This window comes from Bombus vosnesenskii, unplaced genomic scaffold, assembly GCF_011952255.1.
Source record: "Bombus vosnesenskii isolate JDL3184/JDL3185 unplaced genomic scaffold, Bvos_JDL3184-5_v1.1 scf7180000013264, whole genome shotgun sequence".
NCBI lineage: Eukaryota > Metazoa > Arthropoda > Insecta > Hymenoptera > Apidae > Bombus > Bombus vosnesenskii.
Window position 1 is genome coordinate 4,729,781 of NW_022882924.1, and position 21,150 is coordinate 4,750,930.

The following is a 21,150-nucleotide window of genomic DNA, read 5'->3' on the forward strand; positions in this document are numbered from 1 at the left end:
CAGTTAACAACACCTTACACCTTGCAAACGTTTAACGAGTCTTAAGATCATAATCTCGCCTGATTAGTTAAGGATTCCGCGAAGTGTGCTTCCACGTCGAACGTAAACGAATCATTGGCGGTCAAGTCCATGAATTGTTTAGTATGTTCGTAGAAAACTTTGCTGTTGTTGATGTCTCTTTGCGTGAACCGCTCAACGTTCAACCACGCGCCCTCGCTCGTTTCCATGATAATCTTGCCGAGATGCGGTCCATTTCGCACCGTGTATTTTATTTCTCGCGTTTCATCCGAGCATTTCGTCAACAGTAGTTTGTTCGATAACATTTTTCTGGTCAATGGAAAAACATTGAGTGCGGCGTTCTGCTCGATAGCCAGTCGAACCGGTTTAGTTGCTATCAGTATCGTATAAGATTCCGTGGTGTGTACTCCGTCGTACAGCACGAAATTGAACTCAGCGTCGGATCCATCTGGAACATAAAGTCTCTTAAAGAATTCGTGTTTACGAATAAATCGCGGGAAATTTCGGACAATAAAAAGCGAAGCGCTTACTCGTATGGGTAAAAATGATTTTCGACTCATCGATCTGTTGCTGCGTGAAATTGTAAAGATCCAGCTCCGGAGAGGATTTTAACGAGATTAATCCGTTTCTGACTCCGCTTATGTTGAACGTTATGTCACGTGCCGTGGTATCGTTATCAACAGCGGCTAATTTATCAGGCGTTAACGCGATCGAACCACCTTGCCAAACTGTTAATTTAGTTCTGTTGACGAGCACGGGCACTTCGTCGTTGACGGGTTGCACCGTAACCCACACGTCGAAGGGTTCGCTGGTTTTATCACCGGCAACGAGTACCATCTTGAACGAATCTCTGGAAGATTCATCGCCGTTGTGTTTGTATAATATTATTCCTCCGGTTAGGTGTTTCTGCGAGAATTTTTTCACCTGAGAATTCTTGGTTGATTCCAGAATCACGCCATGTTTCGGTTTTTCTAGAATTCGATAGTCCGTCACTTTGCCGGAATAGTAAGGAGTGAGGATGGAGAAGTTCGTTTCATCGAGAATGGTGCTCTTTCCCTCGATCACGGCGACACCCTTCGTTTCGACGTACAGCTTCTCCGGGACGATCACGAAGTTCACGCTTAGATCGCGCAGCCAAGTTATTCCGTTCGTTACATCGACGACAAATTTGTCGTTCGTTTGATTCATCACGGATTGTACGTAGAACACGCGACCCTCGTTTATCATACTTTGATCGAAAAACTTCACCGCGTTTCCGATATAATCTTCTCGTGTCTCGTCGCTGTGCTCGTCGTGAATCTGTAGCTCCAGATACCCGTTCTGTGGCCATTCCTTCAAATAATAAACTATTTCAGAATCCGCTATCTTGGGATGCATAATTTCCAGGCTCTTTTTGCTTAACAAGATACTAGTGGCCTCTTCCACGAACACAGTTTTATTGTTCTGCACGATCAACGGTTGCCAATAGCTTTCGGGATAAATCTTAATTAGAAATATTCCCTCTGCCTCTGCTCCCTTCGTCGACACTTTGAACTTAAAACCGTCCTTTGCCAAAGATCCGCCGAGATGTTTGTACAAGACTATACCATAACGCAGATTCTCTTTGTTGAACGAGTTTGTTTCTCTACCGTGTTTCAACAGCACCCCGTGTTTTGGTTTCTCCAACACCGTGTACTTGATATCCTTGTCGGAGGTGTACACGTTCGTTTCAACATCCAACTCGTTGGGTCGGAGGGCAACCGATCGATTAAATTGTACGACGGACCCATTGCTCTCTCTCAACCTGACGTAAGGAGGACTGGCTTGAATTTCAAGGACTCCGGCCGTGTAAAAATGCCCATCGGTAACACCAAATTCGAACTTTCCGTGATCATCGCCCTGATGTTTAAACAGTATCTGATTGTCGTCGATGTCTTGCTGACTGAATTCATGTACCTGCGACGTGGGATTGGTCACCCTGTATATTCCATTCTTTTGGGTGTCTCTTCTCGTGTAAATCAGCTCGTTAGGCTTCGTGTCGATGTCCTTGTCTATATACGCGAGATCTTTGTTCGTCAACAGCCTTTCGCCCTTCGACACCACGTGAAACACCTTGTGAACCACTCGCTCCGGAGCGTTGTCGTTCTTCATTGTGATTTCGACGCGGAACAAGCCCACGTACATAAAATCCACCGCGTCCGAGGCGATAGCGACGAACTGGAACGAGTCTTCTCTGGTCTCTGAGTCATCGTGCACGTAGTAGACTTTTTGGGATGAAAGTTCCTCGGAAGTAAAATAGAAGGTGTTGTTCCGCGAGTGAGACTTGGAGCTGTTCGTGACGGTCAACCAACCGTGATGCGGAACTATCGTCAAGTTGTATATCAGCGACGTAACTCCGTAATCCCTTGGATTCGTTCGCAGTATTCTTAGAGGTACTCTAGAGCCTTCGTCCACCCTCAGAGTTTCCAGGCTGTCCAAAGGTTTCACGTTCTTGCTGAGGTAGTGCCTAAACTTCAAGATCGAGTGCAAATCGATGCACTGTGGGGCGCTCACTTTGAAGGCGAATTCATCGAGAATGGTGGAATAGGCTCTCTTGAACAATCGATATTTCAATTTACCGGAGTCGATGTCCTCTTGGGTGAACGTGTCTCCGGTTTCTAGCTTTCGACTCGAAAGGAACAGATTACCGTACCTTGGTCCCGTTGTCACGGTGAACGCGATCTTGTTAAGCGTGGTTGTCAATGGATTCGTTTGGAACTTCAGATTTTGCCCGGTGACCGACACCTCCGCTACGTTGGTGAAGTTAATCGGCACCCTCTTCGTTTCTTTCAATTCGAGATCGATGAATGTGATTCGAAAGTCGTAGGTGTGCTGCGCCGTTACCTCTCTAACGCTCGCTTGAAACTTAAACTCGTCTTGATTCGGGCTGCCCTCGTTGTGAAGATACCGTATCGTGTGTAGCTCGATATCCCTGCTGGTGAAACGGTCGACGTTCATCCAACTACTCGAGACGTCCTTCAGCTTCTGAATCGTTCCAAATTGCGGCTGCGAGACGATATCGTAACGTATATCGATAGTGTTGTCGTCGGAATTGGTGACGAAGGAGAGATTCGCTGATGTGAGATACGAGTAAGACCGATGCACCACGACCAGCCCGGTATTCTGCATCAACTTGATTTCCAAGGGATGAGCTGCCACCCTTAAACTCGCCGGCTGGCTGCTTTCTATCCCGTCGCTCACTCGAAGATCCAGCTTCGCGTTTGGTTTCGCTGAAAAACGTAATTCAAGCGTACGTTTGATAAAGCGTAGCTGCGAATAGACGGCAATTAACAGGCAATAATGTTCGTTTGTATAGCGAATATCGATGAAGCTGTTACCGTTTCCACGGTGTACGTATGCGATTAATCCTTGCATTAATTCAGCCTGGGTAAACGTGTCGATTGGTCGCGACGGGTAAGTCACTCTTTCCACATAGCCAGCATCCGCGTCGGTACGTAAGACCGTGTAAACCAACATGTCTGACGGCGTGTCAGCATCGATCGCCCAAATAAATTCTTTCGTCAAGATTTTCCTCGTGCCCTACGGATTATAAACGGCTGATTATATTTATCGTCGGATTCGATCAGATAAAGAGGTCAATTCGATTCTATCTAACCGAATAAGAAATGGAAACATTAAGATTTGTAGTTGAACCGTTTCATAGATTTCAACGCGGCGAGGGTGGTCGATTTTTATGACGGAGCAAGTTATTCCATTTAGATAGATCGCAACTCTAAGTGGTTAATTAGGAGCAACGACTGGAGGCGACTTAAATCGATTTCGTTACGACTCGACCGCCATGCTCGCTTAAAGATACGAACACTGCAGGCAGGCTATAATTTCTTCAATTCGATTAATTGATTTAGTGGGGTCGTGTGAAGCATTCAGACTGTTTCGCGTCAATTAGGTTCACGTGCTTTCGAGTTCTCGGACGGAGGCTCGTTTCGAGGAGAAAAATCGTGCGGCCGTTCGATAGAAGAATTATAGGTCTTTGTGTCTTACTTGAGCGAGTCGTAGCACTTTCGCGGTCGATATTTCGAGCAACGGCGGATCATTAACGGGTGTAACGTTGACGTGAAGTGGAAACCTAAGTCGCCCTCGCAGGTAGCCTGGCAACGTGTAACCAGCTCCTGCCACTAATCTCACATCCAGGATCATACTGTCCTCTGTGGTTTCACTGCCATCGTGCATGTATTGTACCTGCCAAGGAGTTGCGTCACACTAATGAGACAATGTAGCCTGTGGTAGACAATGTTTTTAGTACTTATGAATATGCATGTTTCTGATCTAAAGATGCGTAAACACGCAATGATAACGATTTATAGCAACGTCGGCAAACGATCTTTACGATTCACCGAGCACGGTAATTTTTGCAAAAACGGATAAAAAGTCGTTCGTAGATTCGCCATTAACGAGACACTTATCTCACCTTATTTCATGATTTATTCACGATGTACATGCGTCTGCAAGGAGAACTTTTCTTCTTAACGAACCAATAAACTGCCTTAATATCTTGAAACTCGTACCTTCCGCGTGACTCGCCGCTTTTAAAATTAAACTTCCTTAAAGATTCCCTTTACGCTTTCCCGTCGTTGAATCATTGCCGGCGCTAAATCTGCCGTCTGCCCGCGGTTCAAATTAATTAAAGCGGCGGAGGCGAGCTTATGAATCGACGATTAGCATACTGAATCGACGCGCGAATTCTACCGATTCTGCCCGTTCTCTGTGTAGGCTTTTCGAAAAAAGTTTCGCTTTTTTAAGCTTCGAAGAAAACGTTTAACGGATAAGCGGTTTCGGCTCGACGTTAACCCTCGAAAAAAAAAACCGTTAATAAGTGGTGGTGGTGGTGTCTATAAATAGACGTAGTGTCGCTGGATAAATCGGGTGTAAGTAGAAGAAGAACAGACCGAACCGAGAGTTCCGACGACACGAGCCCACTACGCGGCCCCCCACGGTTCTAAAGTTAGTCCTTGTGCCGCGGACTATCTATAGCTCGTGGCCTTATGACAAACTGGAAGAACACGTGATTTTCCACTTTTCTTTGTGTTGCTCGAATATATCGGTTACCTGTTGGATCGTTGCCGTTCGTCGATTCATCCTTCTCACCGATCGTTCCACGTTACGATATTTCACGGATATTGGAAAACCGTTCCACGCGTACTGGTAGCAGAAACACATTACCTTATCTCGATTAACGTCTTGAAGAGTGAAGGAATGCGCGGTTCTGGTCGTTAAAAGATCCAGGGCCAAGGTACCGTACGTGGGCGGGGTTACCAAGTTGAAGATAACACCGTCCTCTTCCATCCCATATTTAGCAATGTCTAGTACCATGGCAATGTTATCGCTCGTCAGCAGCGCGTGTTCCCCTTCGGATAGTACCAAGGGCCTTAGCGAGAGTATCTCCAAATTCACGGGCAAATTTACCCTCGAGTGAACCTACGGAATTTGAAATTGGGGCGTATCACGAAGGTCCTTGCCTCTCTTCTTACCTAATTTCTCCTTGGGTGACAAGATGCGAGCGAATTGGTGGAAAAATGGAAGGTACGTCGGAAGGAGGTAGAAATCCGATCGCAAAGCAGAAACGTTCTTCGGAAAGCGGAATTTGTAAACGTTTACCTTGTGATCCTCGGCGTAGTTTGCTCTGATGCACAGTGGTTGATCGCAGTCGCACTTAAAAGAGCTGACACCTAGTTGCGAGCAAACTGCTTCGGAAACACAGGGATCCGCATCGATACAGGGATATCCCCAAACGCAGCCAACGACGATACCCTGGCTGATCTTAACGTCCGGCAGACCGAGCTCCTTGTTATCCAGCAGCATATTTCGCAGGCAACCATTGTAGCTCACGTCACCGGACTTTAGGCCTTTGCCGAGCGCTCTGGCGCGTTTATTCAGCTCTGTGCCGCCTATGTAGAGGGTGTCGGCCAGATCGAGGTAGCGATTTCCACCGGAGGGTAGAGTGATCGTTTTTTCTTGACGGTCGACCGTGATCCCGATTCCGCTCGGATTGAAGTCAACGGCCACCCGATGCCACTTGCCGTCCGCCACCGGCGTGCCGTGTATCAACTCGGTCGGCCCGTTCCCTTTGTTCATCAGAAGTCGAATTTTACCCTCGAACAACTCGATCCCGAGGTAATCGGCGTACGACGATTGCCCAGTGTTGTAGAGCAGCAGGCCACTCTCCGCGCCGGTCTTCAACTCGAATTCCCATCTACGAAACAATGAAGGGAAGGGGAGGATCGATCGAAGAGGGCAAAATTGTGAAGGAAGTCGTTGCCCGAACGGCACTGTCCAACTTTACTTTACGCGAGTCGAACTCGTCAAACCGCGTTTATCCAACATGCCCGGATACACGAAGCGAGCCACGGTATTTGAGAATAACGTTAAAACTCCAGTAACAACATCGCCGGTTCTATTCACGAGCGAGCTAGAATTTCGTAAATTGACTTGTTCGGATCGCGTCTACCGCCTATGAATGGGGACCCGCTAAACCGTCAAGGGAGCGCCACGCGAAATTTCCACTTTCTTAACTGCTCCGGCGAAATTACCCGATCGTTCGCATCCTTTATCCTACGCGAAGTTTTGCAGGTCTCGCGCGAAACGTGTTTAACGAAATACTTGAAAATCCTCTGCTAGAACTTTATGAATTATTAGCTGGTGGAAATGGGAGCGCGTTCGAACGCTGTATCGATGCGCGATAAGAATAATCGGATGGAAACGAATTAAAAGCGGCGCGATATCATTGCCAGCGAGAGTTAAATGGATCGCGGGACGATCACGCGGCTTACGAGTATCTCGCGGTACTTTTATCAAATTGAAATTTTTTGTCAAATCTTTCCTGCAAAACTGAAAAGCGTTTCTTTAATCAATTTTTAGGACTGTCATCTTCCCGGGATTGAACGCAATGTTCGAAATGCGATGATACGTGACAAAAGATGGAGTAAATGCGCGGAAAAACACGGACGAGAGCAATGAAGACGCGGACGCGTGGAATTAATGGTCGTCCTAGATTGTTGGATTCCGTGGTGATTAACGTTTTGTTTACACGTTTCTGGTTGAATTCGGTCAGGAGCGTTTAAGAGGACCGTCTAAACGACACCGAGCGTTTTCATTTCCGCCGGCATGTTTGCAGTGCGCGCCGCTCGTTCTGACGCTCCGACAGAATTCATCAGCCGTCGATGTCCAAGGATGTTCCACGTACAATACATAGAGGCGAAGGGAACAGGATTGTTGGCATTGTTTCGACACCGTCGTTACCGTCGATACGCAACAGGTACCGTACCCCCTTTGTCCCCTGTATCAAGCTTCGAATTAAGAATCGTGACGAGCTCGTTTTTAATTTGGGGAGACAAAGACTTCCAGGTGCCCGTTCATTCTTTACGTCGCGTGCAATTCGAAGAAGCTGTTTCAGTCCTTCGCGAAATGAATTCTATTCTATCCGAGAATATCGAGCTCGGATATTCCTGTATATTTGTTAATCGGGAAAGATAATTCGGTTAGTCGTGTTTTAATTATCGCGCGGAAGATTTTCGCGATATTGTCGTTCTAAGGGAATTTCCCTGTATTCCGTACCGCTCTTTTGCATATCGTGCAAAATTCATGCACAATGATACCGATTAAAAGTTCAACGAAAGAACTATTACACGCTAGAGATACCTTATATATGTATGTACATTATGATCTTTCTTTTACGAGTACAGTTGCCAGTAGTGTTAATTTCGTGAACACTATCTTTCGTTTAACCAGAGAGAAGAAGAGAGAGAGCGAGAGAGAGAGAGAGAGAGAGAGAGAAGTTTGCCGTTGCGATTCGTGGAACCAATCAAAACTCTTATTCCTGGAACTCTTTGTTATTCCGAAAAATGAGATCAAAGTGAGTACTTCTTAGAGAGCAGGAGATACGGGGAATCGCGGATATTGTTGTAACTAGTAGCGACGTCTTCGTCGTAACGCGATTGCGGTTTTTGTTTGGAGCTTTCCGAAATGCTTCACTAGCGTTCTCGCTGGCCTTTGTCGTTGAAAGTAGTACGGACATTCGTCAAAGGTTTGCAACAACATTAAGAACATTACCCGACTAGTATCTGCTACGAAAGAAATACAAAGATACGTTCCGTAAAAGATATCTACCTTTGATACCGCCGCGATTTTACGATTATAAAACATCCTGACGAATGTCTTGCAATTTAAATTCGGAGGAAATTAAATTACCTCCGTCGTGCCGTGTTGCTAGATCCTTCTTAGCTTGCTAAATTATTTATCCGATTATTAATGGTTCATCAAGCTCGGCACGATTCGCCGGGTAACTTGTACTCGTCGATTAGTTTTGATAAGCACGCAGTCTCTCACAGACTGGCACTAACATTGACTTGGGAACTAGATTTTACATCTACCCGACGCTTTAAATAGACACGCATCAAATATTATTGTTAGTTTGTATTCATAGCGGTTCATCCGTCTATCGATAATTTCTGAAACCGCTAATAACAGCTGTTTGACGGTTGACGAAGCGTCACGCGCGAGGCTCGTTCGTCTATAATATCGTCCTAGGTCGATTCATTTTCTGTTACAAAATCGGCTACGTGTACGCGTGCATATCTCGTTGGAACTGACACTTACGCGACCGAAATCGTTGCGTTTGAGAAAAGCGCAAGATCGATGAGCGGTTAATAATAGAAATAACGTTTCTATTATGACAGGCCTTGCTCGAACGTTAATTAATTTGACTATCTACTATTCCACAAGTTGAGTATTTGGATGTAATTCATACGGCGCAAAGGACCGTATTTATCTACGTACTTGGAGCCCGAGCGTGGAATAGGTCTTGGGATCGCTGTGAACGCACCATCCTCCACGAAACTAACTTCCGTGCTTCTTGTAGCGTCGAATTCCGGTGAACAGCTCCACGCAACGGCAGTCGCCTCCGACTGGCCTTTTCTCGACTTGGCGTATTCTATTACCCTGGCGCCATTGTAGATTATGTCAGCCATACAGCCTCTCAAGTAATCCGTGTGCCCTGAGAATAGAGGAACATATGAAGGAAAAGATATCGTCGAAGTGCTGTGGTCAAATTTGAAAAAGGAAACTCGCTGGATTTCACGTGATCGACTGGAACAACGGTCTAAACGATTTCGTTCGAGTCGTTAGCGTCGCGCGACTTTCGGATTCGGCGTTTGCAAATCCCTTTGAACGGACTGTTCGCACGAGCAAATAATGAAACGGGCGGATATTAAATTCGATGGCCAGGCTGATTCTTATAGTCTCGCGGAACGTAGAGAACGCGGTGGCACCCTTTGGCACCGGTTCACGAGGTATTATTCAGTGGCGGAGGTCTTCGCGAAGGAGCGGTATAATGAAAGCGTCAGTTGCAAACCACATCGGGGTTGATGGCCAGATAATCTCAGTTTCGTTGGCTGCCAGGGAACCAACTAGGCTATCGAACCTATCTCAAGCTATCCACCTATTCCATTACACGATCGTCAAACATAATTCACGAAAATAATCGCGCTGTAACCCGGTTAATTTATTAGAACGAGCCCGATCTACGTAGCAATTTCAACCAAAGGTAATTCATTTCCTGATAAAGAGAGTTTGGTGTACGATCGAACGAATCCGATTTTGTTCGCGCGTGGTGGTATCGGCTTGAAAGTTGCGTTTATAGTGGAAGCGGTTCCGTGAAAGACGACGGTTATATACCCGGGGTAAGGTAATACGAGACGCACAAGGATGCAAAACCGTACGGGTGTTTACTGACAGGGGTTCGTGATGACATTTTCCGGTGTAGCGGTATATAAACCTCGGCAATAAACCCAGCCGTTCATAGTGCGGTAAATCGTTCATGCCGCAACCGTGCCACAGCTTCCATTCTACGTGATCCTCTCGCGTGCTTCACGATTATATTAATTGGAGAAGTTTCGAGAACGGTTTTTCCTACAGGCGGCTAAAGATACCGCGGATAACCGCAAAATGGACCGAGGTCACTGGAAAATGTCCCGTTCCGAAGGGGAGAGACTGCGCATCGCTCTTGCAGGGTTTTAAGGTCAATAAAATGGCCCATTACCTATCGACGACGAGGAACAAGAACCTACAGAATAAATATATACCACTACCAGCAATTTTTTGAACGGGACCGTTCAAGGGGGTTCATATGGACCCTTCCCTTCTTTAGGAAATTCCGAATTACATGTCCTCCCCGAGCTGTAAACCTAATGACTCCGAGGTCAAGTAGAAAACCCCGGGAAAGGAATAGTCGGAAGGGCACGAGGGATAGACGAAAGCCAACGGCTGTTAGGGATAATCAGCAACGATCATCAGACATCGTACCGTACGGGTGAAATATAGCCCCTAACAAGATCTTAACACCGCCGTGTTCCTAATATCACACTTTACGTTTATACAATAAGTGCAAATACAGTGTTGGATTACTCTAACACTCGATCTATTAAACCTCCTCCACCTTGAGCGTTAATTCATTCGAGGTACGCGATATCGACCGATCGGTTTGACCTGACCGGTTGACCTTTAGTCGATAATTTGCAACAATGTTCATTTGGCAAAGTTCATGAAAATATGGAATTTTTTGGGATGGAAAATAAGTCGCTCTGCCGCTCAGGCTGGCAAATAATTCGGTGCGCCGCTCAGGCTGGCAAGGTGACACCCAGCATGGTGACACCTTTCGGAAAGAAACAAGGCCTAATGCCGGGCAATTCAGAGCGCAACTGTCCCTTGAAACCAGATTCTAGGCATAACAGTCCGAGTTACGCGGAACCAGCGGACGTTATCGCATACAAGGCGCCGACAATATCAAAGGGACAACTTCGGAACGTTACAGCATCGGATAAAGATCGACACGATGGAGCAGGATGGCTACATACGCATGCAGCTGTAAATCCTAATCCACTGCATCCAATCGAATGGAAGGAATCTGAACAAACGGAGGATAGGATATCTCTTATTTTGCCTTCCGCGGATGATTGGGCCAAGAGACTCTGCTCTAACGGGACGACGAAGAGTCCACGGGCCAAGGCAGTACAAGTACCGCGGATCATCACCAAGAAAACGCGTCTCACCAAGAAAAACCAGTCTCCCAATTAGCTACAAACATCTTTCACATTTGCACGGACCTCGCCTGCGTTTGGTGTTTTTGTGCACGTGGTCGCGAATGAAACCTAAAATGAAATGAAATGAAATCTAAAACGCTCTACAGAGATTACAGGTACAAGGAAGAAGGTACGTCGAAGAAAATAACGACGAGAGAGAGAGAGAGAGAGAGAGAGCGAGGGAGCGATAAAAAATATTCTGCGCTGGCTTTCATATGTATCGCGATATTTCGTCGCTGCGGAGACGGTGATATCGGAATGTTCGCAGATGAAAACGATTCGCCGTATTCGCGGTCGTGAAGCCGAGCGACCATAAAATAAATAATTTCCCCTGTCGCCACATTCAAGACTGTTCAATTTATTTGGACGTAACCGTGATCGAATGTTTCGCGATAGAACATTGACACCGACATCTCGGTATATACTTTTATTGATTTCCCGGTATCGGATGTATGTCTAGTGGGGAGTGTTCTCTATATTTTCGCGTAGCCACGGAAACGTCACTCGATAAACGAAATTCATGCTGAGAATTTTATTTTCAATGCTACCTGTATAACGGGAAGACCCGAATGAAAAGTTATTTTAATGTTTAGCCGTTTTATCGTCGTTGGCTTAATCCGCGGATAGTCGACAGAAGGAAGCATCCGAGTCTCGCAGTTAGATTAACAGTCTATACCGTTTTCATGCATATTTCAGCGAGATGGATGGAAAATGAAAAGTCGCCGCGATTCTAACTTTACGCCAACTCTTCTACGGTCTGGTCGCATAGAAGCGACTTCGTAGGATCGTTCCGACCTTTCTTCTTAAAATTGCGCACGAACACGAGAACTCTGTATACGAAAAACGAACGAACGAATAGTCCGAGACTGGCGCGACGTAGACGGTCTGTTCGCCATTTTCCTCGTTCTTTATTCCTCGACTCCGGGAATTTAACGGGGTTCGCGGGGTAGCAGGAATTAATAAGAGATCCTGGAGGGGTGGTGGGTACGGTTATGTCGTACCATGGGGTACAAATGAATTGTCATGAATATGTAAATTGAATTTCGAGCTGGTCGTCGAGCGTTGCACGAGATGCTCGAGGGAATAACGGCGGGGAACGAGCGTCACCGGTACACTCTCTGTTTGTACTGATCGTATTCAATTTGGAACGCGTCACCTCGGTCACCTTCCGATGAATTTTTGCTTTTTAACCAACCGGTCTCTATCGCTGTCACTGTGCTCTTGCGATCCAAGTTATTGCCGTTTTAGCTTGAGGCGAACCATACCGTTCATCCTTGCTCTGTGATTTAACCCGCGGAAATAGCTGCGAGAGATACGCAACAGAGATACCAGAGACAGAACTCGACCGCGCGGAAGTCTGGTGGAATTCGCGAGGAGCAAAATTCATAACATATATTTCTCGCTTGGATTGTTTCTCATCGGGTATAATCTTGTCGGAGCTACTTAGATATCATCTGGATGCCTAGATCCGAATGAAAGGAGTAGCTTCTCATTCTCGAAACCGGCCTTTCTGTCGGTCAGCTGTACGCACCGTACACATCCAATTTACGATTTCACGATCCCGATTAACGGGTCGGCCATTCCGGTAAGCTTCGATAATTTCATCTTGTCGGGGAAGGAGATCGATGATCGATCCGTCAGCGACTAGAAATTAGGTTTAGAGAGTACGGCCAGTGTCGTGGTGTCCTACTATCAGAATATTCTCCGTGCTAATCTTGCTCAATGACCGTTGCTGATGGTGCGCACGTCAGTGATGGATGGAGTAAATATCCCCCATGACGTACACTAAATAATATTTCACTAGATCGATGTCGAAAGATACAGACTGGCTATTTGATATATGAGGCGAATCGCTGTTTTAATTGCTTACTCCGTTTCCCCCACGATTGCCTTATCGATTTGCTTCTGTATCGCTGTTTATCGTTAAACGATCGAGATCGAAATCGAAAGCTTTTATCAGTGAAACTTCGTTGCTACTAGCACGAAAAATACTAGAATCCTCTTGAAAAATTTTCGTATCTTTTTGTCCTTCGAATTCAACGACGAATAATAACTATTCGAGGATATTCCAGGCCACTCAAAGATACTCGAGAGAAAACGAAGAGAAATCCGTGAGTCGTGCGTTAATTTTTATAAAAAAAAAAAAAAAAAAGAAAGAAAATAAAACCAGCGACTCTAACGATTGCTTTCGAGTGATTCATCCTGTATTTTTACTTATCTACGTAATCGTCGTTTGTCGTTTTCTCTTTTGCTTTCTGACTGGTACGATATATCAGCTACTTCACAATTAGTACAAGAGTAGAAGAATCGCGAAAACAGTTCGTAATCGAAAATTCCTGAGTGGAAATATTTTTCGCGGATTCGATCGTGCCACAAGAAATAATAAATAGAAACACTGGACTGCCGAATCGTGGGATCCGTTGCTTCCATTGTACGTAGAGCGAGAAAATCTCTGCAATAGAGTAGATATTTTGCCGCAACAAACGCAATACGAATATTTGAACCCAACTGGTTGTTGCCGGGTCGTGATCACGTAACACAAACCTCTGGTCGTCTCTGTATAATCCGTTTGCAGTTGCGAAAATATGAGTTTTTATACGAATGGCGTGTGGAATCGAAGTGGGGTTTGTCAAATCTAGTTCCACTCGACCGCTTCAATGAAATATTTTTCGTCGAACGTCCTTATATTGTTTTTCTATTTCAATTTCGGTCGCGACGGATTTTATCGTTGGGGTAGTAGTAAAAATCTATCAGTGAAAATCTTGGTTGAAGGTAGCCTCGTAGACGATACTCGTAAATTTTCACTCCGATAGATGTTAAAGGCTGTGTTGGCGATCGTTCAACCGAACAAAAGGAAACGAAATCGTAGTCTTGTTCGACTTAAGGAAGAAAACGATTTAAGATATTTGTAACGCAACCGTATCTATTGAAAGTAAAACACGTTGAAACTCGAAGGTCATGTTCAGCATGCGTGTCCGAGATTCTCTATGAAGAAATCTCGTAGCTGTCTGCACGTGCGCGTACGAACGAATAATTCGGAAATGGACGTAATTCGCGTTGTAATGTACACGGCAATTTCGATGCGGAGAATACCGATATTACGATATTTCACGTTACTCTTAGTCGGAAACGGCTGGGCGAAGACTAACTTTTTTTCTGAAAAAAAAATCTCTTAATCATTTTACACTACATATTAGTTTTTTTAAGAACTTCGTAAGAACGGTTCTTTTGCAATTCATCAAAAAGTTATTTTTGCAACAGCTCGGCATGCAGCATCTCTATAGGGATTACGCGTTAGAACTTACAACTTTGAAGATGAATATTTCCATTTCGCTAAGGCTAGGCTCTCTAAAGATTGAATCATGTATATTTATACGTCTGTATACATATATACAGATAATATGTTAAACAACGTATCGTTAAAATTTCAAAGAAATTGGAAGAAAGTCGCTGTACGTTACGAACATCTTAAACGAGAAACGTTAAATGCTGTGAAGTAATTGCACGGACTATCGCGGATTGGCTCGAGGAAAAAATATTTGTCTTCTCGATGTAACCATGAAACTTCATCAAAATCGATGCGTGGTAGCTGGTACGGCCCTCGCGTTGGAAACGAGGCGTAAGTTAGTAAGCTAGTGCAGTCACGTGGCGCGACGATTTATCCGAGTGAGTCAAGCTTGCCGGTGCGCCTTACCTAGAAATAGCTCGTTAAAGTCACCCTGTCCCCCGATGAAGACTCCGTAGTGTATATTCAGTTCGAAGAAACGTCCTGGTAGAAGGGACTTGGTCGTGTGTATCACGTCAATCTGTAGCGTGATATTCGCTTCTCGTCTCGTCAGGTTTACCTCGTGCCAGCTCAGATCGTTCAATGTCAATCCACGAGCACTGGCCATCTCGCTTTCACCTGCGCCTAAATTTATGTGAACCTGTGAAAAAAATCAAAAGAAACGATCTTCGTAAGTCGCTCGATTAAAGACAGACTGGATTACATGGACTTCGATGCTCGGCCAAAGTCGAACAACTTTCTTCCAAGGATAATTGCTCCTTGTTGGAAATTTGGATAAAGTGACGCATGGAAGGAGAATTATTCTTTCGATGGTGTACAATTTTGGGTTTATGTATTCCTATTATCTCGGAAGAAACGCGACTGTGAAAAGAGTCAGATTTCTTGCGGTTAGCTCGTGCTAGTAATACTTTTTGAAATTTCTCCGACAAGCCGGGCCGAGAGAAACCCTTGGCGATTCAACGTCCCATTTTTCATCCTACTTTAACAAGAATCACATCCTCGGTTCATGCATGCGTAGTGTAAAAGGATACTCTAGAAACGTATTAAATATTGATCTTCCTCAGATTGCCATCTATTGCTCGTTTATCAGGCTCTACCTCTAACTAGATGGCACGTAATCGGATTTTCTGAAACCTGTGGGCGAGTTTTTGAAAAGCTGCGAAGAACACATACCCGAGAACATAATTCATAAAGAATAGCAAGGAAGGCAATCAGCTCACCGCATAATCCTTCCCTTATTTAGGAAACTTACTCTCGCCGACTCCTTGACTCCGGCATCTAAGTAAATTAGAATAAAAATTAGCATCTATTTACGTAACACTTGCTTCGTTTAAAATCTGCAAGGAACTGTCCGTCCGGTGAAAAAGGAAAGCGGCCACGATAATCCAGGTACCGGTTAAAAAGAAACGGTTGACATAGTAGTCTAGCTAGTGCATTTTATTAATCCAAAGCTCGACCCTTTTGCACAGGTATCCGGTACGACGCCACAAACGGGCAGGGATTACGCGAAGCTTTTTTTTCCGTTTTGCAGCATCTTGGGTCGACATTATGAGACTGGTTCGAGTAATGCATTATCGAGTTAGGATGGTACGGGACGCGCTTTGCCATGGGACGACGCGGCAGCCTCTGATAAAGAGTCTTTAATCGCGACCTAAATCGACCGATCGAGACTTATAGCGACGTCTTCGATGTAACTGCCACGATCTCTTCGTCGTTGATCTTGAACAGGGGAACGAACCACCGAGACAGCCGTGGTAGAATCGTACCTTAATGAAAAGTCGATCGTTCGCAGAGGCGGGTAGAAATTACGAGGTTGCGCGATTGGCATCGAAGCCGATCGTAACACCGACGCTTCAGACGGTCTCTTCTCGTTCTGCGATCGATTCCGTAATAAAGGCGTGAGCTTTTGCGAGTTGCAAGTTCAGCCGGTAGTAGCGTGATGTCCGATGACTATGCAGGAACCCATTAATATGTATAAGCGCGAGAGACACGACACTTCGTTGAGTGTAAACGCGAATCTATACGTTTCGAAGGTCGAAGAGACGACCACGTCGGTGCATTATCGATGCAGCACCGGTGATTGGAAAGGGAACAATGACAAATATTCGACTGGTCGATTACAACCAGGAGAAAAAGGATGATATTTTTCTTCTTTCTCTCTCGCACATTCTGGCTACCGGACCGAATTCGGAATTGCGTGCTTCGGCGGACATCGAATCATTTCGACGGACTCTCGATACAAAGCAAACGATGCACGTTTGATTAAATTCATAGAGATTTTTCGTTCATTCGGTAAATATAAACGCTGTAACGCGCAATAGAATAAATTTTCATGCGAATTTAACGCGCTGCTGAAACAATCGGAAGTAAACGATACTTCTCGTCGATGAGCCCCAATTTCCGAATAATTGAATAACCGTGAAGATGGAAAAGATTTTAAGCGAGTAAAACCATGAAACGAGAGCCGAGGCAGATCCGACAGCGTACCGAGGCATACAAGGCTGAAACGATTCCATTGCACTTTTTGCTCTCTCGCTTATCCCCCTTCTCATCCTCTTTAACGATCTTCTTAACAAATTTAATTAAGCTCAGACACCACCTACCCGTCTTCTCATGGTTCGACCTGTGGACTTAACCCTTCGCGAAATTAGATTCGCGCGGTTTTCACCTTGGATCCTAGCGCTCCACCGAGAAACGGCATTTTCCTCGTCCTCTAATGCACTTAGACGGTATTTCAACACTCTATCGCGATACTGGATTACCCTAGTCATCGTCTTAAGGTTGTCGCAAAAAGACTCGGGTTCGACGATTTAAATTTCCTAGAAGACGGCCGACAGTTACGTTCACGCATTAACCACTGCGTAGTAGTATCGAAGAAGTCAGTTGCTCTGTAATTTTCTCTACGTTTCCGAAAGATTTAAGACGAATCCAGAAGGGAACTGCTTTCACGACGTTCTAGATTTTTAGCTGAATTATAGCAATTCGCATTTCCAGGGTCTCGCTCGGCCAGCTGAATAGGCTGATCGGTCTGCAATTTTCTAGATTTATTAGAGTTCGCGAAGGAACTGGCGCTTTCCTCGTTTTTCTTCCTTGCTGAATTAGATCGAATTAGAGTTTCGTTCGAGAATTTTTCCTCTCGTATTCGTATAATCGCGCGATACGGTACGATGGCAGTTAAATGCTTGCCGCGGACGTCAAGACTGTTTTGTCTGCCCGGTTGCTTATTGTTTGCGTCTCTTCCCTTTATGTAGCTTCTTAATTGAGAGTTACACGTTCGCAATTTCTAACGAAGATTCATCGTCGGTGAAACGTGGTTTGTGTTACGATCTCGTTTGCGTCTATCGATTCACGTTCGAACGCGTTTACGAAGGATGAGAGACACGAAACGCGACTTTCGCTAATCGCGTTAACCCAAGTTAATGCCAGAATCGGTCTAAAACGTTCAATCAAGAACGATACGCGTCACCGATTCAAAGTTTGCAAATCCCCTCTCGCTAAAGAATATTAATGTCCCTTGTCTGAGGCCAGGTAACAATAACCGCTGACAGACGATTAATAGCCAGCGCTCTGTAAATGTTTCGGGCTTTCGCGTTTGTTTCTACTTATCAAGCGTTTGCATCGTATGAACGCGATCGCTGGATATAATATATTCGAATTAAACGTAACGAGCGTAGCTGGATTAACAACTGGTTCCTATTTATCGTTAGATAGTTGTACGCATTTTGTGGCGATGTTGCTCCAATTCGTCATACTTATAGCGACTCTTCTCACGGATTCATAATTTGTAACTACTCGCTCGACGACGATTACTATCTAAGAGCAAAGTGGTCCATCTGGGCACTGTCGTCCCACGTGCATCGTTGTTCCTCGTAATGCAACCTGGTACGTTCGTTGGAGTCGTTTAATTCCTCAGCAACGAGCATTCGTTTCGGGCCGACGTCGCGGCGTCACCGGCGATCGTTAATAACCGTGCACGTTCATACGAGCACCGAGAACTCGTGGTTGAATCCTTAACGATCGGCACGCTTCAACGTGTTACAGCAAAATCATCCGGAAGCAAACAAACATAAAAGTTTCCGACGAAACCCACGACGGCACAAATTATGACGTGTAATCGCGACCCGACATAATTGAACGAAACGATCTCGTGTTCCTCCATACTTTTTCGTTAGACCGTGCGACATACAACGCTGGTATTTTTTTTTCTTTGCTAAGTTAAAACGTAACGATTCGCGTTACAAATTTCGCTGCCGATCGCGTTTTAACGACAACCATGGAAGAACAGTTTTCACGATTATTTGCAAATAGAAATTTTCACGGCAGTTTACAGAGGATGTTGCTTTGAAATAAATTACAATATTTTATTTCATGTGGCGTGCGCGTGAAAGTTAAATCCCGGCGTGTCATATTTAATTCAATTAAAAATAGTCGCCGGCCCGCGAGCCGCTATTGTATTTTTGAGACACGCGACGAAAATTGTTTGTCTCGTGAAACGGCGATCGATGGGTTGTAATGTCGTATTGTTTATTTCACCTGGTATAAAGAGATCATTCCGATACAGTAGTTACGCGATGGATTATTAACTACAACAAAATCGTGTCGTAACGGTATGTATTTTATATCAAAGTTTACGCTGAAACTCATTATTGGCTTGGCGCGTTTCATGCCCGGCTGATTCAGAGAGAACTTAATGCCCTGGAATTGATTTAAACAAAGTCAAAGGAAGGCGTTAACTTTGCTCTAGAGTGAATTTTACGAACGCTTTTTACGTAATGGGAAAGGGAAAGGGAGAGAAAAATAGGCAAAGAGTAGAAAAAAGATGGTTGTTTTCTTCTTTCGCCGATAAATGTTATTCTGCCATGAGATGCATCGATCTGCCCTGTTTCTCCCCCTTTTAACCGTTGCTCGTGAGGAGCACGAGCAACGGCGTACATAAATAAGATGTTTTTACTTGCGGAGTTTTAATGGTTCGAATAAAACGGGGCAACGATGCGACGTTAAAATCACGGTTTTTATCGAAGTTATAAAACCAACCGGCAAAACGTCATCGTTGGACGTGTGCATGAAAATCGTATTTCACCATTCGCATTTTTTATGGCGGTCGCGGTGTAGTGTTTTAGCTCTATGCGTTTCCCCTTCTCTTTTTTTCATCCCTTTCTCTATGTATCAAAGCAAGCCTAATTTCTTAGCTCGGTTGTAGAAAGATAGAGGGTCAAAGAGAAAGAGAGAAAGAGAGACAGAGGAAAGGGGGACAGGAAGAGAGGGACGTAAGTCTGACTGTCGCGTCGGACTGTAGCACGTGCGGTTGGTTAACGACGAGCGACCACGGAGCTCCAAACAGAAAGCCTATTAATAGAAGTAAGCATTGAGGGCAAACGAACCTTCAATCTGCCGGCTTCGAGTTTGATCAGGCAGTAATCCGTCTTGCCAGCGGCCAATAGCAGCATAGCGTCCGCGAGATGAGTTCGAAACCGGAAGCTGATGTCAGTCGCACCCTTAGCTTCTTGTACCGGAAGATGAATGTAGCTCGCACCATAAAATGACACTGTAATAAATTTGAAAAATTTATTGTTCCTTCCGGGTGGCAATCGTTCAGCTATCGATGCGTGAAATATGAATGTATAGTATATGTTTGCTCGTTCCTTTGTACTAAGTTACTCGGAAGGTGTATACGCTTTGAACACGTTCATAGGCATACACGTTTCTACTTAAAATAAGCTACAAAACGTAGAGCGTATTTTTACAGACGCATGAACGTACAGTTTAGTTTCTTAAAATCGTTCCTTAAAAGAATAGGATTTAAAAGAGGAAAACGACACGATAAAACGGAAATATAGTCGTATCGGGTTTGTTATAAACAGTGGTAGGTAATCTCGTTGTTGCTATGAAAGTTTCAGTTCGAATAAAAAATAAGGTAGGTTTGGAGAATCGGATCGTGCGTCGTTAGAAGTTAAGGTCGTTTAAATGACATGGGAGTTATCGAGGTCGTTTCATTGGCGGTCAAGGTCATCTCGGATCACGACAATGTATAGCGATCGATCGACGAACCAATAGAATCTGTGAAACAATTCGATACCCTTGTTTACGCATATTTTCCGTTCCCTTAATTTCGCTGGGCATGAGTTCTACGAATCGGTGCAAACATTGCAAATAAACGGAAACTTTAGAAATTGTTGATTATTCCTTTTCTGCGTTTCGTGGAGGAACGCACGCGTTGTTTGAACGCTTTTCCATTTTATCGATAAAAATGTTCGTTTTGAACGCGTCGCTTTATATCGTAGATGTTTAAGCAATTTAATTCCTCGAACAATCAAATTGAATTTGATATTCGATTTTGTCGAACTACGGTATGTTTCAACGTTTTAATTTTCGCCTGTTTGTTCCGTACATATCATTCGTATAAAAATCTCATACACGTCGAAACGTTATTAAAACCTTGATAAATAATTTATGTCGAGGAATGTGATTAGACGCGTAATGGATGCTTTCTAGAAAATTCTGTATATATGGCACAGTTCGGGCAATCCTTTTCACTCGGTACAGTAAGTAATAATTCCAGCGTAGATTTCTATGCGATAATTGATCGCTCTTAATAACGTTAAAGCCTGCTTATAAACTATTTATCATTTATATCGCGAATAAAAGGATCGTGTAATTTTTACCGATGTAAAATATTCAGCTGCTGCGCGTTTGCAACCGTATGAAAATGGATTTTTACCTGTTTAATTCACATTG

The 21,150-nt window shown here is 44.6% G+C and overlaps 1 protein-coding gene across 1 annotated transcript in view; it reads right to left on the reverse strand.

Moving 5' to 3' along the window:
• Positions 1 to 21,150, reverse strand: part of LOC117239651 (chondroitin sulfate proteoglycan 4) — a 29,300-nt gene that overhangs the window by 4,149 nt on the left and 4,001 nt on the right. The window contains exons 2-10 of the mRNA XM_033505383.1: positions 19,797 to 19,960; positions 14,824 to 15,055; positions 8,830 to 9,046; positions 5,653 to 6,247; positions 5,218 to 5,472; positions 4,039 to 4,236; positions 3,375 to 3,576; positions 549 to 3,266; positions 60 to 466 (exon numbers count right to left, since the gene is read on the reverse strand). Coding sequence (XP_033361274.1) covers positions 60 to 466; positions 549 to 3,266; positions 3,375 to 3,576; positions 4,039 to 4,236; positions 5,218 to 5,472; positions 5,653 to 6,247; positions 8,830 to 9,046; positions 14,824 to 15,055; positions 19,797 to 19,960 — 4,988 coding nt within the window. The remainder of the gene's footprint in view (positions 1 to 59; positions 467 to 548; positions 3,267 to 3,374; positions 3,577 to 4,038; positions 4,237 to 5,217; positions 5,473 to 5,652; positions 6,248 to 8,829; positions 9,047 to 14,823; positions 15,056 to 19,796; positions 19,961 to 21,150) is intronic.